The 15,118-nt window shown below is 53.3% G+C and overlaps 6 protein-coding genes across 6 annotated transcripts; 5 read left to right on the plus strand and 1 right to left on the minus strand.

Annotated features, from left to right (window-relative positions):
- Nucleotides 1-138: 138 nt before the first annotated feature.
- Nucleotides 139-2,650, plus strand: K489DRAFT_384475 (uncharacterized protein). The gene is made up of 3 exons (XM_033605866.1): nucleotides 139-2,075; nucleotides 2,141-2,473; nucleotides 2,530-2,650. Exons 1-2 carry the CDS (start codon nucleotides 365-367, stop codon nucleotides 2,194-2,196), a joined length of 1,767 nt encoding a protein of 588 aa, XP_033456010.1. The 5' UTR covers nucleotides 139-364; the 3' UTR covers nucleotides 2,197-2,473; nucleotides 2,530-2,650.
- Nucleotides 2,651-3,049: 399 nt separating this feature from the next.
- Nucleotides 3,050-3,904, minus strand: K489DRAFT_326647 (nuclease domain protein; the record flags this gene model as incomplete). The annotated part of the gene is made up of 1 exon (XM_033601922.1): nucleotides 3,050-3,904. One exon carries the CDS (start codon nucleotides 3,902-3,904, stop codon nucleotides 3,050-3,052), a length of 855 nt encoding a protein of 284 aa, XP_033456011.1.
- Nucleotides 3,905-5,142: 1,238 nt separating this feature from the next.
- Nucleotides 5,143-7,200, plus strand: K489DRAFT_326798 (P-loop containing nucleoside triphosphate hydrolase protein; the record flags this gene model as incomplete). Its single annotated transcript, XM_033601936.1, has 1 exon — nucleotides 5,143-7,200. The coding sequence occupies one exon, from the start codon at nucleotides 5,143-5,145 to the stop codon at nucleotides 7,198-7,200; it is 2,058 nt and encodes a 685-aa protein (XP_033456012.1).
- A 652-nt stretch (nucleotides 7,201-7,852) lies between these two features.
- K489DRAFT_396735 (uncharacterized protein) lies at nucleotides 7,853-8,908 on the plus strand (the record flags this gene model as incomplete). Its single annotated transcript, XM_033606885.1, has 2 exons — nucleotides 7,853-8,001; nucleotides 8,084-8,908. The coding sequence occupies 2 exons, from the start codon at nucleotides 7,853-7,855 to the stop codon at nucleotides 8,739-8,741; spliced, it is 807 nt and encodes a 268-aa protein (XP_033456013.1). The 3' UTR covers nucleotides 8,742-8,908.
- Nucleotides 8,909-9,381: 473 nt separating this feature from the next.
- On the plus strand, nucleotides 9,382-10,777 carry K489DRAFT_85259 (uncharacterized protein). The gene is made up of 3 exons (XM_033608976.1): nucleotides 9,382-9,590; nucleotides 9,666-9,899; nucleotides 9,956-10,777. Exons 1-3 carry the CDS (start codon nucleotides 9,478-9,480, stop codon nucleotides 10,749-10,751), a joined length of 1,143 nt encoding a protein of 380 aa, XP_033456014.1. The 5' UTR covers nucleotides 9,382-9,477; the 3' UTR covers nucleotides 10,752-10,777.
- A 1,055-nt stretch (nucleotides 10,778-11,832) lies between these two features.
- Nucleotides 11,833-13,326, plus strand: K489DRAFT_384480 (carbohydrate esterase family 16 protein). Its single transcript, XM_033605867.1, has 3 exons — nucleotides 11,833-12,107; nucleotides 12,166-12,798; nucleotides 12,883-13,326. The coding sequence occupies exons 1-3, from the start codon at nucleotides 11,901-11,903 to the stop codon at nucleotides 13,120-13,122; spliced, it is 1,080 nt and encodes a 359-aa protein (XP_033456015.1). The 5' UTR covers nucleotides 11,833-11,900; the 3' UTR covers nucleotides 13,123-13,326.
- The last annotated feature ends 1,792 nt before the right edge of the window (nucleotides 13,327-15,118 follow it).

Raw genomic sequence — 15,118 nt, forward strand, 5'->3', positions numbered from 1 at the left:
CACTTGGCGCGCTTTGCAGTTCGGACTTGAGAGCGGACTTAACCCCCGGGCTGAGACCCTTTGATGACGGAACCATCCACACGACCTCCCTCTGTGTACGTGAGACCCTTGTACTCTTTCGCCAACAACAATAAGCAATGCTTCCCTGCTAACGGTCTGCGCATTGACTACAACTCTTTGTTTGCCGACCATCGAAAAGTTGATTCGGACACTTGTTGTGCGCAGCTCCTTTGACGGGAACATTGCAGTCAATTGCTCCCGATTCCGGCGTCGTCGCGACAAAGTAGAGCTTTTCTCGCCTCTTGAGCACGCGCGATCGCGAGAAATCCCCATATGGCATCGTCCTGAGCGGACGCTGGCGACCATGTCTACTTCCACGGACATGAACAGCGACACCAGCCCGCCCTCGCAGAAGCGGCAAAGAGCAAAACAAGCCTGCGAACCATGTCGTCTACGCAAACGTCGTTGCGACGGCAGCATGCCCTGCAACATGTGCACGCAATTCGAGTACAAATGCTTCTTCGAGAAACATTCCCGCAAGCGATCTAAGCTGGTCGATCATGCCCAAGCGGAGCAAATTTCCCCGGTCAAGGTCGAGTCGCCGGTGGAAGTTCGCCAGGGTGTGGAGGAGTCGTCGAAGATGCGATCCATGGAGGCGAATTCGGGCATTGCCTTCACGCGCGTCTTGGGCATGCGCCTCGACCCCTCTTCTGGACCCAAATTGTTCACGTTTGGCTGGAACTTAGGCATTGGCTACACGGAGTCGGCGCCGGGCGGTCCTCCGGTCACGTCGTTTCTCAGTCAAGACCAGATGACCATTCTAGCACAGCGATATTTCGAAGTGCTCCATCCTGTCTATGGCTTTCTCGACAAGGATTGGGTGATGAACGGCATCACTGCTCGTTGGAAAGTCGACCAAGCATGCAGCGTACCTGACCATATTTTCTGTGGTATAGCTGCGCTCGGATTGCTCTTCTCGACTGCCGAGTTGTCGCCCCTTCTTACCAGTCTGGTTGAATCACAACGGCGAGCGTTGGAGAATTCAAGTATCATGAGGCCTCCGTGCCTAAAGGATATTCAATCTTGGATACTGCAATGCATTTTCCTCCGAGCGGCCGACCATCCGCACTCCTCATGGATAGCGTCTTGTACCACGATGCATCTCATCGAATCTATTGGTCTGCAGGAGGAGGTGAGCAGTTCAGTGCTCCATCCAGCCGTAAGCGACAGCCATGACGACCCCGAGATCCGTCGAAGGACGTTCTGGGTGGCGAGGATGATCAACTCTTGGGTCTCATTCGAGTATGGCCGCAACCGGGTCGCAGTCCGTGGTATCACAGCGTCCTTCCCAACCTCGGAGGAGGGCGATTATACCACCGAATACCTCAACCTATACAGCATATCCTGCTGCCTCGACCCCGAGCAAGCAGACAGGTCTCCCCAATGGGAGGAATATCTCGCGCAGGTCGACGCGCATGAAGCGTCACATCCCGCAATCATGCTTTCAAAAGCCAATCTCGCCCTCTGCGGCTACCGTCGCTTACGAATCGCATGCCCGAACCTCTCCCCCCGCGCCACAGAAAGGATCATCCAGCTTGGTCTTCAAGGGCTAACTGCTGCGCGCTCCATGGCCGAGAAGAAACTCTGCTGGTGGCATGTCTCCAACGTGCCCTTCCAAGTGATCTGCGTCTTCCTCGCCATGGATGTGCGGGAAGCGCTCTGCCACCTCGGCACCGCGATGCGCACATTGGAATTTGTCGTCGCACAATTTGGCACTGTTGCTATCAAGGAAGTTCTCAAGACAGCACGGTTCCTGGTCCGTCTGTCGAAGAAGCGCAAAGACGAGGATTCGGAGACGCTGGCTCTGACGTTAGACCGGGACAGTGTGGATGCCGATCCAAGGCCGCCGGTCGCGAACAACGCGGTGCCGTTGTCACTCGATACCACTGCTGCGGCTATGCAGGCGATGAACTATGTGCCAAATGGGACGCCATTGGGCAATGGGGTCCCCACTCATAGCAGCGAAGATTGGAGTCTGGATATCCTGAGCAACCCCAATTTCGACTGGAATTTCTGTGAGTTTTACACATTCCTGACGACCTTGCAGCATGCTCTTCCTTGCTTGCTAACGTTTACGTAGTCCTGACCGCGGAGATGCCGGCCCTGCATGGTGTTGCTCCGGACGGCACCATGTGAAGCGCAGTGCAATGGCAATCCCTTCTCACATGTCCATATACACATCGTTTGACGACTTCTCGCCGCGACCGTGGCGTCGGTCACAATTTGTACCATAACCACTGTCCCCGAAACATCAAACTGCGCGGTCAGTCCGGATTGACAGGTTTACGACAGCCACTCTCATACATTTGCGGAGGAGCACATGCTTTTATACTACGGTGCACATTTTGAGGACAGGTCAGTTGAAGTGAGATCCACGCGAGACATGACAAAATTGATGAATTTCGATCCGCAGGTACGCTCATTGTACAATTATAAGGTCGTGGCTACAATTCTAATACATTCTAACAGTCATGAGGTTCTTTCCAGCTGATTCGCACATTTCGAGTCATGAAGAATATTCGGATAGACGATCCAGATCCTCGGCGAATCAGCAAAAGCACTAGATTTTCGCCTGATAGCGAGTCTCGGCCACTAGGTAGGTCCGAGAACAACGAAAAACCCCTCCTGACCGTTGTCGCGGTTCTTGCGCCTCGTGAAGAGGGGCAGTCTTGAATCAAGACCATTGGCACCCGGATCTTGTTGAAATACCCACCGCATCGCGCTGTGGATCTTTGTGCAGGCAGAAATTTGGGTCTTGCCCGTCGAATGAGGACGCTGATGGCCATGCGGTCAGTAATCGCGATACTGCCTGACGAGTCTGCCGGCATTAGCGCGTCATGGGCACAACGCATCTTGCATATCGTGAAGATCCGATTTGTCAAAGTAACTCTCTTGACCTTGCCGCGCGAGCTACATATCGCCATCTCAATTTGCGGGCAATTTGCAAATGACGAGGTACCCAAACCAGGCATCAGATCGTCTCAAATTATCATTTCGCCGTTTGCTCCTTCTGCATCCTCGTCTTATACGCCCGTGGGCTCTCAAAGCTAGTGTCCTTCTTCCCTAGCATCCTACCCACCAAGCCCGTCTTCTGCCACATGCCCACTTTCCTCTGCTTCGCGATCGCCTCGGTCTCCCGATAGAGTTTCTCTTTCTCCGCCCCACCAAACTCACTTCCAAATTTCGCCTCGTATACCGTCGCGCAGCCATTCTTAAGCATTTGCAAGCCCACATCCGTCTTCCAGAACCCCCACCGCCAATAATGCACCGTGCACACCACGCGCTCATACTGGTCCCGTCGATACGGCATCACCCGAACATACTTGTGGAGAACGAAACCTTTGAGCCAGTCCAGCGCCTCCTTCGAGTACGGCTGCGCCGGCCGACCGAAGTGCGCCGCCTCAGGGGCATCTACACCCGCAATCCGCACGTGCACCGTCTTATTCTGAAAACTCTTCATCTTGCTCAGCTGTCTGCCAGGTAGCCAGCCCCAGCCCGCGAGCCGGCCGCCCGGGGTGTGGAAAAGCCGGAAGTTGTCCGCGTCACCGACGCTCGTGACGTAGCCGTACATGCTGCGTTTCCCGATGCGGTTCGGCGTCAAGTAATTTGCATTCGGGATCCGCATGAGGTGAACCCGATACAGTCGGTAGAGCACCAGGGTCGCGCCGGTGGTTAGGACGGTCAGGGTGACGACCTGGGGACTTGTGTAGTGCGACCAGTCGGTCGCGTTGAGAGAGTCATTCCATGAGCGGGCTCGTTCATTGTCCGGGAGGTGGAGACCGTCCTTGGAGAGGTTCTCCTTGGTGGAGGAGGAGGAACCCCGGAGCCATTCGGGCCATGGCATTGCGTTGTTTGTTTGTTTGCTGCTGCAATGACGAAACTTGGCATGTTGTCGCAGGCTGGAGGCAGGGCTAGCTGCGTGCCTCAGGTTGGAATCCAGGCTGTGCACGAGCGCACGGAATCTTCAGCCTCATTCCAGTGGCATGGCCGCGGCAACCAAAACAAGGGCCGGAATTCCAGACTCGCGTTACATACAATACGTCAATTTTGATGGCACAAAGGAAACTGCCCTCCTCTGTCTCATATCACGGGAAAAGTGGATCAAACTGAAAGCCATGACAGTCACTGATCATGGAATTGTCGCCGCCGGTTCGAGTTCCAATGCAATCATGGCTTGGTTTCACTATGGAGGCCGGCACTTATTCCCTTCGCTGGCCGCAGTAATAAAAGCACAGTTTATACGTAAGTAATGATACCTCAGTACTAAGGTGCAGCTTACCTTCCTACTCGCAATGCAGGGACCGTTCAAGTCCTCTATACTGTAATAATACCGAACAACAGTTATTAGTTATAAACGAGTCGTGACCTGTCTGGCGGGATCACGTGCATCGGAGTGCCGCAGCCGACCGAACCCTGCATAAAGTATACCGCTGCGGCGTCATTGGACTTCCCGAAACAGCTTGGGAGGCACGATAGGCCCTTCACGCCGCCAGCAGCTGCCGCAAGCCTTGGATGACGATCTGCATGACTTCGGCAGGGAATGTCTCAGGCTGCGTATACCTCGTCGTCAGCCTCAGGCCTGGATCAGGTCAGGATGAAGAGTCACGCACCGAAAGGAGATGACGGCCGCGGTATCCGCGTTGTCCGGTAGGCACTCATCAGGAGTAATACCGCGTGGGCTACGTCAGGCACGCATCAAGATCAGGAACTTGTCATCCGGTGTCCGGATTCGGCATGTATCGTCGAGTGCGACAGACGCGCTTAGTCTTATGGACTAATGATGAGTCAAAATGACTAGTATCTAAGAGAAGGCGCAGCAACCCCCGACGGAGCCTAGGATAGCGTGCTGTCGTCTCGTTGAAGATATATATTTCAGTGATTCCAACGGATCAAATGGATCTTTCTCTAGTATCAGCAGACCATTAGCACTGAGACGACATAAGACTGCCCGGTCTTCTCACTCTCACACTCTTACCAGCCCCGTCCCCGTTCAAGCTAATCTGCCCTCATTTCAAGCAACAAACGAATTTCACTAGGAAGCCACTGCTCATAGATCAAATTTTACCGTCGGGTCTTCTCAACATGGCTCCGAAACGCAAGGCCACTGGAAAACCTGTGGGAGATGAACCCATCAACAGCGACGCAGAATCGCACGCGTCGCACGCCGAGAAGGAAGCCGAAGAGCCACAACTGCCTACAGGATCAGTCAGCAAGCTGAGACGTTTACAGGAGCGCTTCAACAAGGATGGCGATGAGGAGACTGTAGAGGTCGAGGAGCTCAGCTTGCATCGCGGCGCCGATGGGCAATTTGCCGCCGTGGTACGCCAGGTCTACACGAAGGAGAACAAATTGGAGACCACTCGGTTGACCATCAATTCCCCTCACATTCTGAAAGCTTTCCGAGACGTGGTGGGAACCTATCCAACGCTGACAGTGGACTTCACGGAACCTTTCGACATGGAGGCCCCGTTCTATGTGCTCCATCACTATTGGGATGAGTTTGACACATATTGCCGCGAATTGATGGATGAAGAAGCTCGTTCGCATGTGGAAGTCCTCCTGGAATACATGAACTCAAGTCTCGGAAAGGAGCGACAGATGATGCAGGCAATGTTGTCGAAAGAGCAGATCACCTTCGAGCGCCTTTGGCGTCTGTACCGTCCGGGTGATCTCGTCGTTTCATATCTCAGAGGAGGGCATCTGTGGTTCATGGAGGTCACAAGGACCTTCTATGAAGAAGATGCAAAATGCGGCAACTACATGATCGTCGAAGCAGCTCACACAGATTATGACGGCACCTGTGTGGGAACGAACAAATATTCTTTCAAGCTGCTTCAAAGGGCTCTTTTCGGCCAAGGGAATCCGATCAAAATCCATGAGCTCCCAGTATACCCTCGGAGATTCCTCGATGAAGGCGAGGAGCTCGACAAACGCATGATCGCTAGAGGTGAAAAGTTCATCCAATTGCAAGGTGTATCCATCAAGCACTACAACGGCCTCGCAGAGCATCTCAAAGAAGCCCCGCCCAGCTATTGGGATCCCGATATGGACGAATTCAAGCCGGTCTGGATGCCGTACACGGAGAGTGGCCGTGTTATGATTGATCGAAAGACTTACCAGGAGGATCATTATGCAGGCTCGCAGCTCGGGAAGGCAGGCGCCATCACCGATAAGGATCGATTGTTGTGCCCACCGTTCGTTTTCGGCTACTCGGTCTCACGTAAAGAGTGGTGTCGATTCTTTATCGACAACATCAGCGAAACGACTTGGAAGAAGGATTCCTTTAAATCCCTTATCTTGCCTGACAAACAGCTCAACATCATCAATGCACTCGTCTCTTCTCACAACTTCCCGGATGATGCGCGAAATGAAACAGAGCAGAAGGGCAAGGGCCTCGTGGCGCTCCTCCATGGTCCGCCCGGATCCGGCAAAACACTTACAGCAGAATGCGCTGCCGAGGAGACACAACGAGCGTTGTTCAGCACATCCATGTCCGAACTCAACAAGTACAATGAGGCCTATTACTTCGAACGCGAACTCAAGAAGGTTCTGAGACTAGCAACAATCTGGAAAGCAGTTGTGCTCTTCGATGAAGCCGACGTCTTTCTCGAGGCCCGCGGAGACAAAAGTTCGACGACGAATGAAATGGCTTCTCGAAACGCACTGGTCGCTGTATTCCTGCGACATCTGGAATACTTCTCCGGAATCGTGTTCCTGACTACGAACCGCATCCATGTCTTTGATGCGGCGATGAAGAGCCGAGTGCATCTCGCGCTTGGCTACTCCGCTCCGGACATCGACTCGCGTCGCCGGATCTGGGCACATACCCTCAGCGTAATGCCCAAGGGAGAATGTAGTGATGAACTCGTTGCGTCCGTCGACGCCCTGGCTCAGGCCAACCTCAACGGCCGAGAGATCTCCAACATCGTAAACACGGCTCGTACGCTGGCGAGATTTTCGAAGGTCCCGCTGAGTCGGGCACACATCCAGAACGTTGTCGGGGTGCGGATGGAGTTTGAGGAGAACCTTGTCAAAGCACGAATTCAGGAGGAGGTTGCCAAGCAGAGCTCTGTCGTGGAGCGCGGCTCCATCATCGCGCGAGGGCAATCAGAAGCAGCGCAAGAGATGGACATTGAATAGGTCATGACAGGAACAAACGCTAACGGCGAACTTTCCTCGTCGTATCATTTGACTTTGATCAGATAGATGTTTGATACTTACATTTTTGGTACTTGTAGCAAGTCAATCAATGCGTTTCATACCGAAAAAGAATCGCAATGCTGCAAGCTTGTTGCAACCATTTGGCATAATTGTATACTTGATGGGTGTTTAGCGAACGGTGAAATGTTGAAGGATTCGTAAGTTCCCACGAGCCCCCACGTTGAACCCCGGCCTCGGGAAGCCTTCAGCAATGACGGCGGTGCCATGCAGGTACCAAAGCTCCATGGACAGCTACGTAGCTCAGACCCCGACCGAAAGCTATTCGCGCATGACATTCCACGAGACCATGTTCCTAATTCCTAGCTAGGGATGAAACGTACTCGCACATACACTACTGCAATGATTTTCGATTTGTGACCTCGACAGCGACGGGAATGTCGCACGCGTTCAAGAGCCGTCAGCGAATTAACACGTGACTTGTAGTCGTCTCGTGCGTCTGCGTGCTTTCAATCACAAGCCAGATTGATCCGCCTGGCGCATTGAGCTGTTTGAGTATTACGATGTTTTAGGAACCAATCGCAGCGCATCATTCCACAACTATTAAATACAATATCACCGTACGATTAGGAAAATGTCAGAACCCGAAGTTGAGGTAGTCATTGAGGAGGATGTCGCGGCCGATGAAGAGATGGGCGAGGAAGCAGACATTGGCGACGAAACCACAGCAGGCGGTCTCGGCGACATCGAGCCCACTGCGCCAGAACATGTTGCATTCTCTGAGTGACTCTGCACGATGCGATCAACAAGAAAAGTACGAAGGGTTTGGAAAATGGAATATACTAACCATCCGCGATCCTTCCAGCTACCTGCGCTCACCAATCGTCGAACTAGTTATTGGACCGGAGAACGAACCGACCAGTCTCTTCGCACACCAAGGACTGATTTTGCGATCGCCTTACTTCACCGAAGCGTGCCAACAATTCAGCGACGACGCTGCTGGCCGGCGCATCCTTCTGCCTGACGAGGACTTGGCCGCAACTTCAGCCGTGCTCGAGTACCTCTACCGATCCGAATACTTCCCGGCCGTGACCAACAAGACTAGCTTGGAGGTCGATCCATCTGTTCCAGTGAAAGACGATGAGGGTGTTGGTCTTCTGCGACATGCGCGCGTATACACATTGGCGAAAAAGCTGGGTCTGCCAAAGCTTTCATCCCTCGCGCATCGCAAAATCCACCTCACATCCTCGAATGCTCGTGGCGAGATCGCATATGCTCGTTATGTCTACAAGGAGACGAGTCCCGACGACGAGAACGTTCGCAAACCCATCGCGGCGTTTTGGGCTTCGCGAAGCTACGTGCTGCGCCACGAGGCCGAGCAGGAGTTCAAGAAGATGTGCTTGGAATTCCCTCAATTCGGTTTCGATGTGCTCAGCTTGGTCCTCGATGCCCAAGAGCGTACCAGTCAGAAGGGATCGGCGGCTGGCACTGCGGCTGGACGCAAACGACAGCGACAAATTTGAAGATCGCTTGGGAGGTCTGCTCAATTGGGGACTATGGCATGACACAGACAGAGTGCCGCGTGTGATCATAGCAGCGGCAGCGGTTGGGTCAACCCTGCGGCTGATAGCCGCTTTGCACCATAGACAGCCACGGCGGTTGTGTTCGCGAACACGTAGCAAGTCTGAGGCACATTCCCGAGAGAGGGAACCAGTGCAACGCAGAGTCCATGGAACTAATGTAATTTTACGTGCTGATAATACTACCCGGAATCCAATTTTGGCCATGTCAGCGGCGTCGGACCGCAAATCTGCAACGAGTCTGTGCGACTATCACAGACCTCTTTGGCGGCCACATCAGCTCACGAGAGTCAAAGTTCTTCGCAGATTGGCGTTGTTACACGGACTGGATCAGCCGATAAAGATGTGTGTGCTCATTGCACAAGCATTGCCTATCATACTGTGATACGAAGTCGTCAATGAGTCATACCTTCGTTCCGGCCAGCGACGGTGAAGTGGGAATATGTCACCATCGCAAGGTGAATGGACGATGTGATTCACGCCCATCTCTCAACAAATTGACATTGGAAACCTGTATCCAGAGACAGGGCTAACCCGAACCAGTTCGGTCGAAAACGCACCCCGCAGGTTCAATGTTTCAGTAGCGCGGCCTTTATTCGAGGGCCTGCGCTCTGTAAATTTAGCTGCTGCTGCACCCGCTGCAGCCAATGCACCAGCGATGCGATAGAGAAACGCGATCATGACCTCAGCCTCACTGCCCCGTGTGTTTCTTGACGTTAACATCGGACAGGAGTCTGTCGGAAGGCTCGTTATTGAGCTATACACACAACACGCGCCGCGAACCGCCGAGAAGTAAGCTATTTGATGGTTGCCGTTGTGTCGATCCACAGATTTTGGGCATCATAGCTAATGACGTGGATGTTGCAGTTTTCGGCAGCTGTGCACCGGCGAGTACAATGGTCTCTCCTACGCCAAGATACCCTTCCACCGGGTGATAGACGAGTTCATGATACAGGGCGGCGACATTGAAAAGAGCGATGGGACGGGAGTGACGAGCATCTATGGCGGCGAATTTGAAGATGAGAATCTCAACTGGCGAGAGCTGGATGCTGCCGGATTGGTGTGCAGTGCGAACAGGGGAAAAGATACAAATGGCAGCCAGTGAGTTTCCTCGTGCGAGCCACATGGAGTTATTGCGACTAAGAATGCGTGCACAGGTTCTTCATAAGCTTGGTACCCACTCCCCATCTGAACGGCAAGCATACCGTCTTTGGCAGGGTCGTCTCGGGCGAAGCAGTCCTCGAGCGAATCGCAAAGGTCGACGTAGACGACAATGACCACCCTTTAGGATCAGTCTTGATAGCGAGGAGTGGAGAGTTGGAGCGGAAAAAGAAAGCCGTGGCCTTGCCAGCCGAACATGTCCCGGCTAGTAGCAAGGATCGCGGTCGCAGAAGAAAAAGCGATCAGGATCTTTCCGAAAGCGAGATGATAGAGGATGGACCTGCGAAAAATCATCGAGCACGCAGGCGAAGTGATCTCATAGTTGATGAAGGCATCAGAGGAAGACCTCGCCTTCGCTCATCCTCACAGGCCTCACACGCTTCGTCACAGCCCCTCTCAGATGGCGACGAGCCCCTCGAACCATCGAGATCAACGGAAACGCAGAAACGCAAACGCAGTCAGTCTCCAGCACGGCACGGCGAACGACGTACGAATCGGTCCCACGAGGATCCACGCAGAACTCCTCCTCGGCGGTATGAGTCCGAGCGTGATCATGATCGTTACAGACCAAGTCCGCGCAGTCACAGGCATCAGTACGCAGGACATCGTGTTGACAAGGATAGGGATCGGTATCGCGATCGCGATCGCGATCGGCGCGACCGTCACGGCGATGATGGTCGATTAGGCAATAACGATGGTCGCCTAGGTAATGACGGCTATGGTGAAAGCGAGGCGCCGGTCCAATTCAAGGGACGCGGTGCGATGAAGTATCGCGAGACGCGAGCTTGGTAGCTTCGATACGATGTAATATTATGGGCAAGAATGCAGTCCGCCGGTTGAGGCTCAAATTTGCTTGGGCGTCATGAGAGATGTGGTGGATGCGGATAGCATGTGCCATCTATGACTTACACTTCCATTTGCACGTTGGCACACAATCGTAAAGCAGATACTTGAAGCGACTGGCGCCGCAAGGGTCTCAGTCCCCCAGGTTCCTCGAACCCAAGCCGCGGATGGGCTGTTCCCCGCCAAATCATCTATTTGGGCCGCCGGATGCGCGCAGATCCTCCAGGGTCTTTTTCCCGCATCCCAGTGCTGCGGGCCAATGTCCGTCAGCCTCACCATGCATTCCCGATCAAACAGGCAACGTTGAGACAATGAATCGCTTCTGTTGGGTCCTCGATTTCGATCGGCTCGGGTCATCGGCAACCTTAATTATACGAACAACATTCCTTGGTTCTACATGGACTTCTGCAGCTCGCCTGAGGTCTCCTCGCGATAAAATACCGATACGCAGTGCTCCGAATTCTAGCACAAGTCGTTGTCACCGAGGGCATCGATTCGCATCACCACGTAATATCCGGGCTGGCGCAAGCCGGACTCAACATCGCCATCCCAGACATGAACATTTGTGACAAATCTGCAGCTGCCGATGGGTTTTTCCAACTCGGGTCAGCGGGGCACGGAGGCAAGGCGGCATCGAAAGTGTCCTTGGGCGAGACCAGTGGCCAAAGCAGGTGGCGCTTCGAGCTCTCTGGCGCCCATTTGAATTAAGCTCCGCTCGTGCTCTCACTCACAGCAAACAACTTACATAAATCTGGTGCGCTAATGGGTAGTGAACGACAGCTTCGCACGAGGATTTTTTGTCAATGATGATTTGAATGGTCATGCAGTCGTGTTTGTCGGCCAGTCGGCGCCCAGATTTCTTGGCTCCTCGCGGCTTTCTGTATGGAGATGTGTGCTTATGCTGGTAGAGCCTAACACATAAGCACGACAAGCATGTCAGATCGTCAATCAAGCTTTTGCGTTAGAGCTCCACAGCATGCACGGGTCATATAGTATATAACGTAGCGAATGCCCAGCACGCAATCCACACAGCGTCCTCTGTAGAAGTGTTTCGCCATCCCTCCCTCTCCCGGTCGGTCTCATCCGCGACACGCAGCCATGCAGTTCCAGACCCTGTCGGGTTCAAGTACAATGCTACTCCTGCTGCTACTAGCACCCGTCTCAATATGTCAAGCAAGCAGTTGGGATCTATCCAAATTCTCCACATTGGTGGCCTTTGGTGATAGCTACAGCGATGATGCTCGACTCGATTACTTCAGGGAACATCAAGGGCAGGCGCCACCGCCCGGCTGGGTGAACCCGGTGGTGAGTACAACAATTTGAACGACACTCCGCGCAATCCCGGTCCTCATTCAAATCGCAGAATTACCATTCCGCCGATGGAGGACGACCATGGCCCGAATATGTGCGTCAATACGCCGGGGTCCGCCTGTACAACTACGCCGTCTCCGGAGGTGTCTGCAGCAATGCCATAACGCCTCGATATTACGATGCCATCCGAGGCCCCTACCCGTCCGTCTCGCAGTACGAAATTCCCGCTTTTCAAGCCGACAGCAAAGTCGTCAACAAAGACGGCTCGAAATTCCTCATCGCGCCTGTGGATCAGACGGTCTACAACGTCTGGGTGGGCGCCAATGATATCGGGACTGGCGGGCTGCTCACGGATTCGCAGGTCCTGGGTACGAGCATTGCTGACTGCGTGGACTGCGTTTTCGCCCAAGTGCAGAAGCTGTACAATCTTGGAGCGAGATACTTCACGCTCCTCAACGTTGTGCCCTTGAATCTGGCTCCGCTCTATGCCATGCCCGATGCCGGCGGCGTAGGACCTAACGGTTATTGGCCTGACAAACCTGCCAATCGCACTGCTGTTTCGATCAGCATGTTCGAGCTGGTCGTGAGCAACAATCAGATCTACAAATACCGGTTACCGTTCGAAGTGCTCGTGCAGAAAAACTTCCCCGGCGCCCGATTCGCGCTATTCGATGTCAACTCGCTGGTAAGTTTCCTCGCCAGGAGCAAAGCGGAAGGCGAAAGCCACTTGATCGCAAAAAACGTACATTCTAACCCGAGGTTTCGACAGTTCCGTGACTTCTACAACAACCCCTCGAGATACTTCAACGGCACGGCGCCTGCGAATGTGACGGGGTTCATCCACCACTGTGATATCCATCGCGGCAATTGTGTCAATCAGCCCAGCCCGGACAGCTATATGTGGTACGATGAGCTCCATTTGAGTGAGCAGACGGCGCGATCTATCGCGTCGGAGTACCTCAATGTTATCAAGGGCAAGAGCAAGTATGCGACTTATCTCTCCGGGTAGAAGATGTCGAAGATAGAAAGGTTTTTTGGCGAGTTGAAAAAGCGTGCTTCTGTTAGCGACGGTTGGTCTGAGCAGTGATGATGAAGATGGCGAGCATATGATGATCTTCGGTAGATACGGTGTATGTACCTGTCGATATTCTTCACAGTGGGGACTCCATTCGACCTAGTCGAAAATGATTTTGAACCATCATCTGACCGTTAACAGCATGTTTACAAACCTTCACCCGTGAGCCCTCGGGCCTTTTCATCCTTAGGGTTACGTGCCTGCCGGTTTGGGCTTGTTACTGGCTGATGATTCACGTGGTGCGGCGATGTCTCCATGAAGCTACCGCTTTGCACCGCTCGTCAGTATTCTAGTGATGAGACCATATCTCATACGCAATATAAATCCAGGACGGATTGACCATCGAATCGCGGAAGCGGTCCCATTGCCTGTGGTGCAGGGACCGCACCCCCGATATCATGAAATCATGTTGCTAGCAGTCGTGATTCGGGTTAGCTCGAGGGCGAAGTGCATGAAATGTCGCCAGAGCCCAATCCTTCGAAACGTATTGTGTGCATCAGGCGTTGCGACGATTTGTTGGTACAGTCTTCCGAACACATAGACTGTATGTTGTACTCTGGACCGCCGCCACGAGCCGCCACGATGGGAGACAGCTTCGAGAAGTGTGTATGTGTGTGTGCCTGTCTGTACTGTATGTGTCTGCGGCCAAGGAACCGAATCCCGCCATTTGGGCGTGGAATTTGTACTGTCTCCGCACTGCGCTGCGTAGGAACTGTCGGTCTGGTAGATTTCTTTGACCACCTCACACATGCGCAACCTTGGAAGTTTGTAATGAGAACACACCGGTAACGGGCACGAGTGACGACAATTCGTTGTGACGAACGATCATGACCGTGACGGACCTCCAAACATGCAGATGATGCTAAGTGACTGCGGTCAGAAGTGTTGGGGGCCAAAATGAAGAAATGACGATGGACGGTCACGTTCCTTTGTAGTCGCGATCATCCATGGCGTCTTTTCCCCCAATGCGACAAGCATGGTAATAATCAGCGATGATGGCATCACGAGATTTGCAGTCGCTGTGCTGTATCCCAGGTGCGATCAGTATGGGATAGCCGCTCCCTACCTTGGGACCGTGGGATCGTGGTGGGGCATAAGCGGCGGGCTGCGCAAAACCACCCGTGATGAGCTCTCCTGCGACGGAAAAGCTCAGCCACTTCCCTGCAGATAAACTCCACCAGCCAGCTTGCGCGCAGGAGCCAGCAATGCGCAGAAGCCCTCCCTGCTCCTCCCTTCATGTCATGTGAATCGCCCTGCTGCTGCTAGATTATCTCGGTAATTGTCGTGGATGATCCTGCATGGCGGCGCCCATTGGAATGCGCAGTCGATGGGCCATGCATGGAATTTACGGCATTCCTTCTTGTCTTCTTCTGCAGGCCATTGATCGCGTGCATGAGCATTCTGACGTAGGGATTGGCAGTAATGCTTGAGTGTTGAGTCCAAGATCTTCAATTCTCGTATACTCAACGCCACGAGATTGATAGGCCCAGTGCCTTCATCGCCCTATTTTAACATGGCTGATCTATGTCGCAAGAAGATGTATCCGCCAATGATATGTTTTGAAATAGAAGGGAGGGACTGGGCTGTTTGAACCCCCTTCTCGAGTGGGCATCGATCGAAACATTTTACTGTACCATACCTACCATACCTAGGTATCTGTCTGCGCATTGCATGGGTCGAGAGAGATCGACAGACTCGTGCTGTCAGCTGTACGCGCGTAGAGGACATCGAGATTGCCGCTCCATCGACGACCACAGTATTCATTCCGCTCTTCGCTCTCATCAAGAAGCAAGAGGAAATGTATCGTGACTAGCAGATTACTGCTGCAATGTAACCATCTGCAACGTGATGGCAGCGTAATTACAACACAGTAGTTGAAGAGCGATGGAAAAGTCTAAACGGTAGATGCATTCCAAGGAAAGTTCTTCCC

This window comes from Dissoconium aciculare, assembly GCF_010015565.1.
Source record: "Dissoconium aciculare CBS 342.82 unplaced genomic scaffold K489scaffold_15, whole genome shotgun sequence".
Classification (NCBI taxonomy): domain Eukaryota; kingdom Fungi; phylum Ascomycota; class Dothideomycetes; order Mycosphaerellales; family Dissoconiaceae; genus Dissoconium; species Dissoconium aciculare.